This window comes from Salvelinus sp. IW2-2015, linkage group LG16 (genome assembly GCF_002910315.2).
Source record: "Salvelinus sp. IW2-2015 linkage group LG16, ASM291031v2, whole genome shotgun sequence".
NCBI classification, from domain to species: Eukaryota; Metazoa; Chordata; class Actinopteri; order Salmoniformes; family Salmonidae; genus Salvelinus; species Salvelinus sp. IW2-2015.
In genome coordinates, this window is record NC_036856.1 from 22,040,469 (window position 1) to 22,057,486 (window position 17,018).

The following is a 17,018-nucleotide window of genomic DNA, read 5'->3' on the forward strand; positions in this document are numbered from 1 at the left end:
CTGCTTCACCAACTACTTCTCTGAATCGAGTTCAGTGTGTCAAATCGAGGGTCTGTTGTCCGGCCTCTGGCAGTCTCTGTGGGGGTGCCACAGGGTTCAATTCTGGACCGACTCTCTTCTCTGTAACATCAATGATGTCGCTCTTGCTGCTGGTGAGTCTCTGATCCACCTCTACGCAGACGACACTATTCTGTATACTTCTGGCCCTTCTCTTGAACACTGTGTTAACAACCCTCCAGGCGAGCTCAATGCCATACAACTCTCCTTCCGTGGCCTCCAATTGCTCTTAAATACAAGTAAAACTAAATGCATGCTCTTCAACCGATCGCTGCCTGCCACCTGCCCGCCTGTCCAACATCACTACTCTGGACGGCTCTGACTTAGAATATGTGGACAACTACAAATACCTAGGTGTCTGGTTAGACTGTAAACATCTCCTTCCAGACTCACATCAAACATCTCCAATCCAAAGTTAAATCTAGAATTGACTTCCTATTCCGCAACAAAGCATCCTTCACTCATGCTGCCAAACATACCCTTGTAAAACTGACCATCCTACCAATCTCGACTTGGTGATGTCATTTACAAAATAGCCTCCCAACAACCACTTACTCAATAAATTGGATGCAGTCTATCACAGTGCCATCCATTTTGTCACCCAAAGCCCCATATACTACCCACCACTGCGACCTGTACACTCTCGTTGCTGGCCCTCGCTTCATACTCGTCGCCAAACCCACTGGCTCCAGGTCATCTACAAGACCCTGCTAGAGTAAAGTCCCCCTTATCTCAGCTCGCTGGTCACCATAGCAGCACCTACCTGTAGCACCCGCCCCAGCAGGTATATCTCTCTGGTCACCCAAAACCAATTCTTCCTTTGGCCGCCTCTCCTTCCAGTTCTCTGCTGCCAATGACTGGAACGAACTACAAAAATCTCTGAAACTGGAAAACACTTATCTCCTCCACTAGCTTTAAGCACCAGCTGTCAGAGCAGCTCATAGATTACTGCACCTGTACATAGCCCATCTATAATTTAGCCCAAACAACTACCTCTTTACCTACTGTATTTATTTATTTATTTATCTCTTCATCTGTGGGCGGGAACTGCTTTGCTTTATCTTGGCCAGGTCGCAATTGTAAATGAGAACGTGTTCTCAACTTGCCTACCTGGTTAAATAAAGGTGAAATTTTTTTTTTTTAAATAAATAAAAATGAATAGGTGTGTCCAAACTTTTGACTGTTACTGTATATAACATTCTATTGGTTGCAAGAATTTTGTATAATCATATAAATTTAAAAAGTTTTGAATCCAGAAAATGTCTTCCCAACTATTTAGCAATCTATATGGCACAGCTGTACAATTTTTGGTCCTTAAATGAAAACTGTATACTTTTTCATTTATCACAATTTTATTTAGRCAATTTTGGTCTTTAATGCAGGGCCGACAGACAAGTTCCTTACTATCTCCCCCTTCCACCTGCCTCTTCCATTTTTGCGGTAATGCTGCAATTATTTGGTTGTAATTTTGAGTAGAGCTGACATTTCAATATATTTTTGTTAGCTGCACGTTTGACATAAATCCACCAGTCCTAGTTATAATATAATTTGCATTATACCTTTTTAATTTTTTAAAATACTAAAATATTGTTTTTTTTATCAATTAATATACCTGAGTTTAACCATAATATTTGTTGTAATATTTGTTCAGTCTTTTCTGGTGGATTAGATTATGCTCTTTATCCTTTCAAAGAATCACAGGACTGGGAGACCAGAAACCTTCCTCTGATATTTCCCAAAGTTCTTCGTATAGTCGGCCCCTAATATCATAACTGTCATTAAAAACACAGTTATACGACACTCTAGGTGTAAAATAAATCAATAGCTAATTCTGTATCCTGTTGTGTTTTGCCTTTGGAGTATACTGTAATATTACTTGAAGATTAGCCATTGAATTGTTGTCCAATAGTGTCACGTTCCTGACCTATTTTATGTTATTTTTGTATATGTTTAGAGGGTCAGGGCGTGAGTTGGGGTGGGCATTATATGTTTTGTGTTTCATTGTTTAGGTCACTTGTAATTAGCCTTATATGGTTCTCAATCAGAGACAGGTGTTTGACGTTTTCCTCTGATTGAGAACCATATATAGGTTGGCTGTTCACACTGTTTGTTTGTGGGTGATTGTCTCCTGTGTCTTTCGTGTCTGTATATGTGCACCACACGGGACTGTTTTGGCTGTTCGTTTRGTTTGATGTAGTCTGTTCCTGTTCGTGAGTTCTGCGTGTAGTTATGTAAGTTCCATGTTCAGGTCTGTCTACGTCGTGTTTGTTATTTTGTAAATTTCAAGTATTAGTTTTTCGTGTTCGTCTTCGTCCTTTCAATAAATCATTATGTCATCATACCTCGCTGCGTATTGGTCCACCGATCCTTCTCTCCTCTCCTCGTCCGAGGAAGAGGAAGACGACAGCCGTTACAAATAGGAGGAAGAACCTCTGACCACAATGGCTGTTATGTCTCGGCTTATGCAAACTCATTAGCACCATACTGCATTCAGCACTCATTAAATGCTGTGTACAGATAAATATTATGTTTGTGTTCCTTTCACTCTTCCCTCAAAGCTGGGGAGAGTTGGGTGACAGGTGTGGGGGATCTTGCATCTCTTCATATTTATGACTTGGCTGTCCTGTTGGATAGCAGATGGGTTCTTCTGCGAAATGACAGATATTGCCTTCTAGCTGCTGCAGTCTATTCCCCTCTCATTCTTACATTAGAGGTACAGTAGTCTTATCGCAGTGCAAAATTGAATCTGATTCTGCTGCCAAAGACTTATTACAGAGATTCCTGGCTGACTGACAACTGATTTTGAGAGCTATTTGTAATTTTAATAGACGAGTCCAAACTTGTGTGCCATTAGTAATGACAGTATGTTGTATTCCGTGGCCATTCATGTCTCATTCACCCAGATGGAGTAAAACCATATGTAGAGACTGCTTTGTGATGTGTGTGCTTGTTTTATCTGCATGCAGAAACAGATGCCTGAATCTGTTCAAGTGTTGTGTTGAGAGAAACGCACTTATTTCTAAAGAGCCACTTGGAGTGTCTGCGATATGAGTTTATTATATTGCACTATATTATTTMATCTCTTTCTCACACTTCCTCTCTCTGCCATTGTAGTGTTACTGTTAAGGCCCATAGCATTATCAGTTGGAGCACGGTGGAGTCCTTGCCTTTCTAAACATTTTGAATGAGCTGGCATTATGTTCATATTCAGGGTTATAACTCTTCAATGTGCTTTGTCATATCTGCTGTTCCGTTAGGCTGCTAGAAGGATTATCAGGCTATGACTTATTGTCAGTGATCTGATATACCTCCTCCTCCTCAACACCTCCTTTTTTGATCTGTCCGTATTCATCTCACTGCATTCTCCCTGCATTCTCTCTATCTCTCCCATTCATCTCTCTGCTGATTCATTATTTACCACATAAAAGTGGAGTGAGAAGGTACTCCCAGAATCAAAGTGTGTGTCTTCTATGGCGAGGCAATGGAGAGGGATGTGTTGTGGACCTCGGCGGCGCTGAAGGATGGCACCACTCATCCATTACGCGCTCAGCGGCTGACTGAGCCACACCGTTCCCAACTGCATTTATCCCTCACGCTTATTCTCCAAAATGGACCTGTCACCAGGAATCGCTGTTTCTCCCAGAAATACAGCATTGTCTCCCAGGGAGGTTTGATTTCTGAAACGTGTCGTCTCTGTTTCAGACACGGGCCTCCTGCAGCAGGACGCGGCCAGACAGACTCTGGAGGAGAAGCTACAGCCTAATCTCCATGTGTTGGGGCTCCTCTTCCTCAGCAAGCCTATGAGCCATGCCTTCAACTTCATCCTACTCTTCCAGTTGTAAGTTACACTAATACAGACGACTACAGCTAGCTGCCATATTAAAGAAGTCTAATGACAGAATAACACCACAACTTGGACCATAGGGAAATAAATAAGGCRTAATCAGTGGAGGGAAATTAAACTTAAAAGTGTTCTACAAAGTTAGATTAAGATCAGATTCTAATGGATCACTCGACACATTTCAGATATTCATGAGGAGATTATAACATGCTCCAATTGTATAGAGGCTTCCTAAATAAACAAACAACATGTATGATACCAAAGCCCAGATACAGCGGTGTCAGGGGGCTTCAGTTATTCCTCTGTACCACATCAACCATGTCCCCTGGCATGTTAATACCCATCGTTTCAATTATCAACATTTGTCACCAGCTCTCTTAGTGTCAGCAGCCTCCCATCCATTARGCCCCATGTTTTACACCTTGAGAAATATGTTGGCTCTGCAGAAAAGGCCATCAACTGTCTTTGTGAGAGAGGGGATTTCTCAGAAATAGACTCATGGCTGGATTCCGTCTACTTGGCCTTAACAGTGTTTATGTAGTACAAACTAGTGCCCATTCGTATTGTCAATTAGTCTGATATTTGGAAGCATTTAACCATTAATAGGAGTCTACTTGGTATTTTTATTCTATGAAAAACATTTCTGAAGTTCTGCATTAGAAGGCTTCTCATGTACAAATTGGCCTCAGCATAGTGTTTGTGTGAATCCTTAGCATTTTGTTCAAATATTGATACAGAATGTGTCTGCTACTGTACCTCCATCATTTTTTCCCTTAGAACATTCTTTATCATGGGTAGTGAATTGACCTTTTTCATATCTATGAATCCAAGCTACGCCTATGCCTTGTGGGTATATGTGCTGCATCTAATTTGGGCCATGCTTTTCAATGATGTCATTTAATCTCATGCCTTACTGCATTATTTAATGGTAAGACCCTGTGGGGACCAGCTAATGAATCACACCCTGGCAGGCAGGCTGACTTTGTGACAAAGGTAAAGTTGTAACTCTGCATACAYTGCATTCGGAAAGTATTCAGACCCCTTCCCTTTTTTCCAAATTTTGTTATGTTACAGCCTTACTCTAAAATGTATAAAATATTTTTTCCCTCATCAATGTACACACAGTACCCCATAATGATGAAGCAAAAGCAGGTTTTTAGAAATGTTAGCAAATGTATTTAAAATAACATAAAGAAATACCTTAAAGTAATGATGGACTGTCATTTCTCTTTGCTTATTTGAGCTGTTCTTGCCATAATATGGACTTGGTCTTTTATCATATAGGGCTATCTTCTGTATTCCACCCCTACCTTGTCACAACACAACTGATTGGCTCAAAAAGATTAAGAAGGAAAGAAATTCCACAAATTAACTTTTAACAAGGCACACCTGTTAATTGAAATGCATTCCAGGTGACTACTTCATGAAGCTGGTTGAGAGAATGCCAAGAGTGCAAAGCTGACATCAAGGCAAGGGTGGCTACTCTGAAGAATCGAATATATAAAATATATTTGGATTTGTTTAACACTTTTGGTTACTACATGATTCCATATGTGTTATTTCATAGTTTTGATGTCTACAAATAAAAWAWAAAAAACTTGAATGAGTAGGTGTGTCAACTTTTGACTGGTACTTAATGTAAATGTGATATTTCAGTTTAGTATTTTTTTACTGTTACTTTACTTGCTTTGTCATTATGGGGTATTGTGTGTGGATTGATGAGGGGGAAAGAACAATTTAATCAATTTTAGAATAAGGCTGTAACGTAACAAAATGTGGAAAAAGTAATGGGGTCTGAATACTTTCCGAATGAACTATAGATGTTCCCCCTCACACAGGCGCACACACACACACACACACACACAGGCGCACACACACAGGCACACACACACCTGTCTCTTAACACACAGGCGCACACACACACACACACACACACACACACACACACACACACACACACACACATACATATACGGTGCCTTCAGAAAGTATTCCTACCCCTTGACTTAATCCACATTTTGTTGTTACAGCCTGAATTCAAAATGGATTGAATATGTTTTTGTTTCTCACTCACCTACATGCAATACCCCATAATGACAAAGTGAAAACATGTTTTTAGAAATTTGGGCATTTATTGAAAATGAAATACAGAAATATCTAATTTACATAAGTATTCACACCCCTGAGTCAATACTTTGTAGAAGCACATTTGGCAGCGATGAGAGCTGTGAGTCTTTCTGGGTTAGTCTAAGAGCTTTCCACATCTGGATTGTGCAACATTTGCCCATTATTCTTTAAAAAATTCTTCAAGCTCTGTCAAATTGGTTGTTGATCATTGCTAGACAACCATTTTCAGGTCTTGCCATAGATTCGAAACTGTAACTCGGCCACTCAGGAACATTCACTGCCTTCTTGATGAGCAACTCCTTTGTAGATTTGGCCTTGTGTTATAAGTTATTGTTCTGCTGAAAGGTGAATTGATCTCCCAGTGTCTAGTGCAAAGCAGGTTTTCCTCTAGGATTTTGCCTGTGCTTGAGCTATTTTTTATCCTGAAAAACTCCCCAGTCCTTAATGATTACAAGCATACCCATAACATGATGCAGCCATCACTATGCTTGGAAATATGGAGAGTGGTACTCAGTAATGTGTTGTATTGGATTTGTTCCAAACATAACACTTTGTATTCAAGACAAAAAGTGAATTGCTTTGCCACATTTTTTTGCAGTATTGCATTAGTGTCTTGTTGCAAACAGGATGCATGTTTTGGAATATTTTTATAGTGTACAGGGTTTCTTCTTTTCACTCTGTCAATTAGGTTAGTATTTTGGAGTAACTACAATGTTGTTGATCCATCCTCAGTTTTCCCTTATCACAGCCATTAAACTTTGTAACCGTTTTAAAGTCACCATTGGCCTCATGGTGAAATTACTCCGCGGTTTCTTTCCTCTCCGGCAACTGAGTTAGGAAGGATGCGTGCATCTTTGTAGTGACTAGGTGTATTGATACACAATCCATAGTGTAATTCATAACTTAACCATGCTCAAAGAGATATTCAGTGTCTGCTTTAAAAAAAAAAAAATATCTACCAATTGGTGCCCTTTTTTGTGAGGCATTGGAAAACATCCCTGGTCTTTGTGGTTGGATCTGTGTTTGAAATTCACTGCCCGACGGAGGAACCTTACTGATAATTGTGTGTGTGAGGCACAGAGATGAGATAGTCATTCAAAAATCCTGTTAGCCCCACAAGGTCGACATCCGCGCTCTCACTGAAATCACATTTGCATAATTCAAACATTCCAGTTTAAGCTAGATACAGTTGAAGTCGGAAGTTTACATACACCTTAGCCAAATACATTTAAATTCAGTTTTTCACAATTCCTGACATTTAATCCTCGTAAAAAATTCACTGTTTTAGGTTAGTTAGGATCACCACTTTATTTTAAGAATGTGAAATGTCAGAATAATAGTAGAGAGAATGATTTATTTCAGCTTTTATTTCTTTCATCACATTCCCAGTGGGTGAGAAGTTTACATACACTCAATTAGTATTTGGTAGCATTGCCTTTAAATTGTTTAACTTGGGTCAAACGTTTCGGGTAGCCTTCCACAAGCTTCGCATAATAAGTTGGGTGAATTTTGGCCCATTCCTCCTGACAGAGCTGGCGCCTTGCTCGCACACACTTTTTCAGATTTTCTATAGGATTGAGGTCAGGGCTTTGTGATGGCCACTCCAATACCTTGACTTTGTTGTCCTTAAGCCATTTTGCCACAACATTGGAAGTATGCTTGGGGTCATTGTCCATTTGGAAGACACATTTGCGACCAAGCTTTAACTTCCTGACTGATGTCTTGAGATGTTGCTTCAATATATCCACATAATTTTCCTCCCTTATGATGCCATCTATTTTGTGAAGTGCATCAGTCCCTCCTACAGCAAAGCACCCAAGCAACATGATGCTGCCACCCCCGTGCTTCACGTTTGGGATGGCGTTCTTCGGCTTGCAAGCCTCCACCTTTTTCCTCCAAACATAACAATGGTCATTATGGCCAAACAGTTCTATTTTTTGTTTCATCAAACCAGAGTACATTTCTCCATAAAGTACAATCTTTGTCCCCATGTGCAGTTGTTTTTTATGGCGGTTTTGGAGCAGTGGCTTGCTGAGCGGCCTTTCAGGTTATGTCGATATAGGACTTGTTTTACTGTGGATATAGATACTTTTGTACCTGTTTCCTCTAGCATCTTCACAAGGTCCTTTGCTGTTGTTCTGGGATTGATTTGCACTTTTCGCACCGAAGTACGTTCATCTCTAGGAGACAGAACGCATCTCCTTCCTGAGCAGTATGATGACTGTGTGGTCCCATGGTGTTTATACTTGCGTACTATTGTTTTACAGATGAACGTGGTACCTTCAGGCATTTGGAAATTGCTACCAAGGATGAACCAGACTTGTGGAGGTCTACAATTTCTTTTCTGAGGTCTTGGCTGATTTCTTTAGATTTTCCCATGATATCAAGCAAAGAGGCACTGAGTTTGAAGGTAGGCCTTGAAATACATCCACAGGTACACCTCCAATTGACTCAAAGGATGTCAATTAACCTATCAGAAGCTTCTAAAGCCATGACATCATTTTCTGGAATTTTCCAAGCTGTTTAAAGGCACAGTCAATTTAGTGTATGTAAACTCCTGACCCTCTGTTATTGTAATACAGTGAATTATAAGTGAAATAATCTGTCTGTAAACAATTGTTGGAAAAATTACTTGCGTCATGCACAAAGTAGATGTCCTAACCGACTTGCCAAAACTATAGTGTGTTCACAAGAAATTTGTGGAGTGGTTGAAGAACGAGTTTTAATGACTCCAACCTAAGTGTATGTAAACTTCCGACTTCAACTGTATCTACTTTTTTTGCGTTGGATGCGTCTCAATCCACCGCATCTGCCTATGTTGCACTTCTACATCTGTGACATTAGTTGGGTTTTGTTCACAATCCACCTATATGTACCAACTCTCTCTGTGGTTCCAGTTCCTTTGGTAACACAGAATCCACAGATCTTCCTAGATCCTCTTCCATTGGGCCCCACATCTCTGGTTCCAGTTCTGTAAGGGTCAGGAGTAATGTTAAACAGTCGGAGGAAGGTGTCTGGCTGCCAAGCCTCCGATTGAATATGCAGATGAGTTCGATGGCTACCTGGCACTCATTAAGAGGAGACCAGGACAGGAAGAGTGTTAGCTGCTGGCCTGCTAATTGCCACCAGTCAGGGATTTACTGTATAACACTATTATTGCACACAGAGTGAGTCCATGCAACTTACTATGTGACTTGCTAAGCACATTTTTACTCCTGAACTTTTTAGGCTTGCCATGGAAATACTTAATTAAATCAAAACATTTCAGGTTTTAATTTGTTATTYATTTGTAAAAAATTATTTAAAACATAATTCCACTTTCATATTATGGGTTATTGTGTGTAGGCAAGTGACCAAATATCTACATTGTATACATTTTAAATTCAGGCTGTAACACAACAAAATGTGGAAAAAGTCAAGGGGCTGTGAATACTCACACAGTTTCCTAACCCATAAAGGGGAATCCTCCTATGAATCACTATGGTACGGTTGTAAGGAAGAGCTCCCCAACTGGCAGCCCTCGGGCCGTATTCGGGGGTGGTTTTATTTGCCCCCCCAATTTATGTATACATTTTTTTACATTTCATTGTTGGACACGTAAAAACACCAGGAAATCAGCTCCAAGTGATTTTGATTTGGGAAATCTATTACCAAGTATTCCTACTCGTTATGGAGAGACAAGTGATCTTATACAAATGTAAGCAAGGTTTGCACAAGAAAAAAATCGTCCCGCAGCTGAATCTAGTTGATGATCCCTGTTGTAAGGCCTTTAGTCGAATGGCACTCATTTCACTTTACTGTTCTTTTGATAATGTTTGGATCCACACAGAAAACACAATGTTTTATATTTAATAGCCTCAGGTTTGAACATTTGTTATTTGATTATTGAAAACATACTGTCGTGTCTGACTATGATAAAATTATATGTCATGCTATTTTATCATATTGATTACCTAACAATTAATTGATTACGTGATTGAATTAAACCATGCAACAATTAAACCATTAATAACCTGGGGCACCACGGAAGCATTAATTTATATAGAGCGGTTATCTCCCGAATCCACTCTCTTAAAGATCTGAAGATCTTTTATATCAATAGCAGTCAATTATTAATCGTCACCTCGATCGGTCTCATTCTGATTGTCGTAAGTACTTGGTTATCTGCACGAACTCTAGCTAATAAGTTGAATCAGCAATACACAAATTGGCTTAATTATTTATTTACTAAATAACTAAATAATCACACAGAATTACATATACAGTGGGGAGAACAAGTATTTGATACACTGCCGATTTTGCAGGTTTTCCTACTTACAAAGCATGTAGAGGTCTGTCATTTTTTATCATAGGTACACATAGGTCAACTGTGAGAGACGGAATCTAAAACAAAAATCCAGAAAATCACATTGTATGATTTTTAAGTAATTAATTTGCATTTTATTGCATGACATAAGTATTTGATCACCTACCAACCAGTAAGAATTCCGGCTCTCACAGACCTGTTAGTTTTACTTTAAGAAGCCCTCCTGTTCTCCACTCATTACCTGTAAATACAGAATCTTATGCATTCTTATAACCGCCCATTTGGAGAAGGAAAATGCAAGATATATATATATTTACTTTGAGCTGCGRTTCGATAGATGGGTCGAAGATGGAAGACTGGTTTATCCAGCAGAGATCGCCATTGTTCTTTGAATAATCTTTCTGGTCGTAGTGTTGTAGAGCGGATACGTTAAAGTACCCTGTCGTTCTTTGGAGATTGTCTGTCCTTTCTAAGGACACGTACGTTTACAGCTGCAGCTGATAACTCGACGTCTAGGATGTATCACTTCTTTAGTGAATAATCGTTCAAAGATCATACCAAGTTGCTGTAATCAGCTCGCACTGAATTCTGGCTGGTCTAGTCGAAATTCACCATTCCAGCGTGGTGATTGTCACCTCCATGTTGAAATTCGCCCTTTTAAGCGTTAGGACAACAGTCCTAACATTTCTGGAACTAAATGTTAATTTCATTAGGTTGTAGTTGAAATTAGCCCTTTTTAAACGTATAGACACCAGTCCTCACATCATCGGGAACTAAGGTTGACTTCCGTCAATGGGCTTTTGTACTGGGGGAGAGAACGGCGTGTTCCATAGTTCTCAGCCAATGTCTGTTCACTTGGGCGTGGTCACTGAGTGAGCATAGTTTACTTATGAAAATAATTCTCTCATTTAGAAGCTAGAATTACATTTAATCTTTTCACAAATAGTTTTTTAATTAAACATTTAAATTGCACAGCAAGTCCATCTGAATCTGATAACTAGAATGTGTAGGCTTTCCAAGATACAATTTATGTCGTCCTATCATCAGATATAATGTCCCAGACACCAACTGATCTGACATCATATTCTTTAAGTACCAATGGACACTTTCAACTGGTTGAGAAAGGGAAATATTGTTCCATTCCCCAACATTTTTATGTTACCATAACTCTCTCTATGTTAACAAAGGGCTTTCCAAGAGTCCATTCTGTAGAGTGGAGAGAAAAGGGGGAAAGGTAACACCCAACAGGGCAACGTCATGACAATACTGTAGAGTTATTTTCAATTAATGTTGAGAATAATGAAGGGATATACAGTATAAAGCCTACCTTAGTTACCTCTATTATGTGTATTGTTCTGTTCATCCTGATGAGTCCTCATTCATAATAAAAACTTTTAAATGTCTCAACAAATAAGACCAGTTCAGACCCTCAGACAGACATTACAGACATTCTGTATATTACATTGAAGCACATTCGTCATTTCTTCTCAAAGATTTTGCCATCTGTGCTCTTGAAAATCATTGTAATGTTTCTTAACAGCAATAGCTTGTCTATTATAGTGTGGTCTCTACAAAAGAGTATATGAACCATGAATATGAACCATTTCCTTCTTTGGATGAGTTGCATTGTTTCTCATCCCCACTGCTGTCCAGGGTGATGGCTGATAAGTGGTGAGTGTTCTGTTGAAAAATGGCTGCTATACATCCCCTATGGGTGCTACACATTGGTGGTGGATGGGGTAGGGAAAGGGGGATACCTAGTCAGTTGTACAATTGAATGCCTTCAACTGAAATGTGTCTTCCGCATTTAACCCAACCCCTCTGAATCAGAGAGGTGAGGGAGGATACCTTAATCGACATCCATGGTGCCCGGGGAACAATGGATTAACTGCCTTCCTCAGGGGCAGAACGACAGATTTTTACCTTGTGGGGTAGCTGTCATATATAGTGGTTCCTCAATTAAAACTTTTGAGTTTATACCGCAGCGGGATTGTGGTGTAGTACGGTACATTGCATCACCGCAACAGGGAGTTAGGAGGCGGATTATGCTTTTGGGTTCCAGGGTTCGTATGGTCACGAAAAACCTGGAAAAGTCCTGGAATTTTTAAATGTGTTTTCCAGGCCTGGAAAAGTTTTGGAAAAGGATCATATCCCTAAAATTTGGGAATGTATTTCATAATTTCTGTTAATGTAATTTATTTAGGCACAGTTTTTTCTATTTGATCAATTAAATACAATTTATCAGCTAGGATCAGAATGACACTTTAGCGTGTCTTTGTTTGTGCGCATCACCTGCATGTGTGCAAGACGAGTGGGCTGTTGCTCAAGGAAAGAGAGAATGTTAGACTTTGCAGCAGCAGGTAGGCCTAGCCTATAAAATATGCTAGAGAACAGACTTAGTTTTTTTTATCGCTTTGGTACTATTTTCACAAGTATGTGGTACATTTTCACAACTCCATACAAAACTGCAAACTGGTCACACTTGTAACGCAACCATTCTTTCATTCAAAACCAGTCATTGTGCATTCATTTGGATTGCAAACATCACTCACCACACAACCATTGATTCAAAATAAGTTTATTGTGAAATGTAATGGGAACATTGGTTTAATCACCAAAACACAACATAATGATATCTTTTCAATTTAGTCATTTTAACTACCAGTTAATCCAATAGAAAACAATGCAAGATACGTGTTTCAAATCGCCCTTAGAAGTACTGAAAGTAATATGCTACAGTACTGTAAATTACAGTAGATTACGCAGTTTTCACATTAGGCAATACACTTACATTACCCCACAAAATTGACAGATAATCTATAATTTCCATAATATCTATCCAATGTATAATCAAAGGTGTGATCAATGAAGACATCCTATACAATCATTCATGCTAAGTTTTTATTAAATTGTTCAGATATGATTGTAACATAGGTGTACTGTCTGTAATCAAATGTAAGAAATTAAATGAATGAAAATATAACATAACGTTTAGCAAGCATTCATTTGCATCAAGCCTGTCTTGAGCATTTGGCCATAAATTCTCATCCACTGTTGCAAATTTGTGCTGAAAGTAGTTAGGAGTCAAGCACAGGAGAGCAGAGATGTCAAATTAGCGTCTTTAATAAGCAAGTCCAAAAACTGTTCAGGTACAATACCAATAAACGCCCAAGACATAGGAACACACAGTCAGTCACTCACGGAAGGACAAAAACAATGCTCCTTACTTATCCTATAACACGGCACACACGTGAATAAACTGAGGACAACCTCAATGAGCAACATGAAAATAATCCCGCACAAACCTAAGCGGGAAACAGGGGTAAATATACACACAGAAATTAAAGCAAATGAAAACCAGGTGTGAATGAACCAAAGACAAAACAACCCGAAAAAGAAAAATGGATCGGTGATGGCTAGTAGGCCGGCGACGGCGACCGCCGAGCACTGCCCGAACAAGAAGAGGAACCACCTTCGGTGGAAGTCGTGATTTCCACATCCCAGTGAATGTACTCATTATTCATGCACTGCGGGAAAAACCTTTTGGCATGGTGAATCCAAGCTTGACATTGGTCTGCATTGATGCCGGCGCATGCCTCATCCATGGCCAGAAGGAGGGTCATAAAGATGGCGATCGTACACCTTCCACCTCCATGCTGAAAACAAATCCTCAATAGGGTTGAGGAAAGGAGAGTATGGGGGCAGGTTTAGGGTCACGAATTGGGGATGGGCCCGAAACCATGCCTGAACCACCTCTGCATGGTGGAACCTGACATTGTCCCACACAATGACATGCTGTAGGTGACCCCTTCAATTTCATTAAGAAACACAATGAAGTGTGCAGAGTTGTAGGATCCAAGTAATGGCCTACGTCCTACCACACCATCGTCAGAGATAGATGTTTCCCCCACGTTGTCCAGGCACTTGGACAGTCGCTGTTAGACGATGAGGTTCCGTCCACGGCGCCGAGTTTTTACCAGATTGAAGCCCACTTCATCAACATAGATATACTTCTAATAATATATTTTGTTTAGTTAATTTTACAGTATAGTTCCAATATGATATTGTGAAGTATCATGTGTATCAAATAGTAACCCTAATACAGTATATAGTGCTGTACCGGAACATACTCGGCCCGCAGTTGTTTCACCCGGTTGTTGTTTTTCTCTAAATGCACCAGGTAACTGTGTTTCATAGATACCTGGTGCCTCTTCAAAAAGGCGGGGGCGATTGTTGGTAGGCTGATGGATGCCATACTGGCAAAGGTGTCATCGTTCTCCTTTGGTCTGCTTTATTTCGGACAGCCATATGTCATTCCTGGCCCTCACCATTTCAACCACTGCCCACTCCTGCTGGTGGGTCAGCACACGACCACGGCCACCACCACAGGGTCTTCTGTCAATTCTGAGGTTAGAACAGAGTATACTGTCAATACATCATACTGTAAGAATGCTGTAACATGTTTTGTGAATTTACATGCATTACAATATGTAATTTACTGTAAATGTAATGGTAAAGCATAGTGCATGTCCTGCAGACGGTTTTCTTATCGAAATGGTCTCATGATCGAATTGACAGTTGATCTTTTCGGATTTGGGTTAACTAATCTGGCAGCCTCTGCCATGGTGAGGCTTCTGTTCACCACCTGGTCAACGACGATGGCCCGGACACAACAGTTCTCTGTCGTCTGCCTCCCTCTCTCTGATGACCACCTCTTTGACGGCGCCCATGCCCACCTCTTTGATCTCTGATGGGGCCCATGCCCACCTCTCTGATCTCTGATGGGGCCCATGCCCACCTCTTTGACTCTGATGGGGCCCATGCCCAACCTCCTCTGATCCTGATGGGGCCATGCACCTCTTTGATCTCTGATGGACCCATGCCCACTCTTTGATACTCTGATGGGCCATGCCCACTCTCTGATCTCTGATGGGGCCCATGCCCACCTCTTTGATCTCTGATGGGGCCCATGCCCATCTCTCTGATTTCTTCCTCTCCCTTGCTGTTTATCCTGCTCCATCTTGAAAGAAATTGCAAGTGTTCAAACACCCCCTTTTAAATAGTGACCAATTGTGGTTACCACTATGTGAAATCAATTAGCGATAACAAGTAGTCATTTTGTATGGTTATCATGTATCATACATGTCATTTAGATGTTTATACTTTACAAACACACATTTTATTTCTGTATTTCTCAAAATCCATATATAGTAGACAAACCAGTTAAAAATCTATAGGCTTACCAAATGGTTAAGGGATTAACCATTAAGCACAGTTAGATTAAGTGATGGTCAAATGTATTTAAACAAATGAGAAGAGAATCATATGAAAATGATTGTGAGCATTGCATTGTGAAAGGCAATTACTTTAAAGGTATTTCTAGATGAAACACTAATTAGGTTTGGTGAAAAAGTTACTGTGTGATTGTGTATGTTGTACTTCTGTCAATTGAAAATGTGAAAAAAAAAAAAAAACAGCCTGTTTGATGATCTGTTTTGAGTTGTGAAATTTTATCTCATACTTGTGAAAATAGTTCCAAAGCGATCAAAAAACTGTAATTAGGTAGCCAATTCAAAACATACATTGCACCCTCTAGTTAACTGGTTAGCTATTATTAGCATGTATTTATGTTTTTGTCATGCCCCAAAAAACTTTCCACCGACACTCGCGAATAAGGCCATACAAAGTTGATTCGCTTTTTTGATCGATTCATATGATACATTAAAGCTATTATTTTATGAAACAAACGATTAACTTCGCCATTGTATTAGTTGCGATTCAGTTCAATCGTGGTGAATCAAATCATAATAATTTGTGAATCACAGTTATATTAGGAAAAACTATTTGATGTACCCTTTCTTTTGGATTATGTGGCTTCAAAACTTGTTTTGTATACTGYACAAAAATATAAACGCAATATGTAAAGTGATGGGCCCATGTATCATGAGCTGAAATAAAAGATCCCAGAAATGTTCCATAGGCACAAAAAACGTATTTCTCTCCAATTATGTGCACATGTTTTTTACATCCCTGTTAGTGAGCATTTCTCCTTTGCCAAGATAATATATCCACCAGACAGGTGTGGCATATCAATAAGCGGATTACCCTTTTGATGTGTACCAACACACGGGTGTGATCATTATACAGTGGTCCCTGCAACATACACTGAAACCGGTGTGATRAGAACACTTTTTAGAACGTCTAGTTTTGATTGAAACAACAGTCAGCGTTTAAGCTGGGAACACTTTTTTTTCACAGAAACATTTTCCACAAACACAGTCCTTAGTGTTATGTCCTGAATGTGACCCATTTATTTTTGGATGCAATGTTCAGACATTCACAGAAGTGGCGACAGCATAACACAATCATCCAAACCAGAAAATGTGGGCTGCATTAGTTTTAGTGCTAACTGAGGAAATATTGACCTAACACAAGCAGTCATATTTAGCTAGCTTTCGGTTGACAAAAAAACAATATGAATTWGCTAATATAAATGACTATTTACAATTCATCACATCATGGGTGAGCTCACCATTGATCTAAATAATTGAGTAAAAATCTAAATTACCCGACAAAGGGTAGTTTTTGCGCTCCGCCATGTTTGTTTTTTCCGGTCAACCATAGATAAGATGAGGAGACAAGAATTTTGATCAGTTTGCAGTATGTATGTTGAAGGGGGTGTGTCGT

The 17,018-nt window shown here is 39.7% G+C and overlaps 1 protein-coding gene across 1 annotated transcript in view; it reads left to right on the top strand.

Moving 5' to 3' along the window:
- Positions 1-17,018, top strand: part of si:ch211-51h4.2 (uncharacterized) — a 114,363-nt gene that overhangs the window by 19,053 nt on the left and 78,292 nt on the right. The window contains exon 6 of the mRNA XM_024003621.2: positions 3,760-3,895. Within this exon, the coding sequence (XP_023859389.1) occupies positions 3,760-3,895 (136 nt within the window). The remainder of the gene's footprint in view (positions 1-3,759; positions 3,896-17,018) is intronic.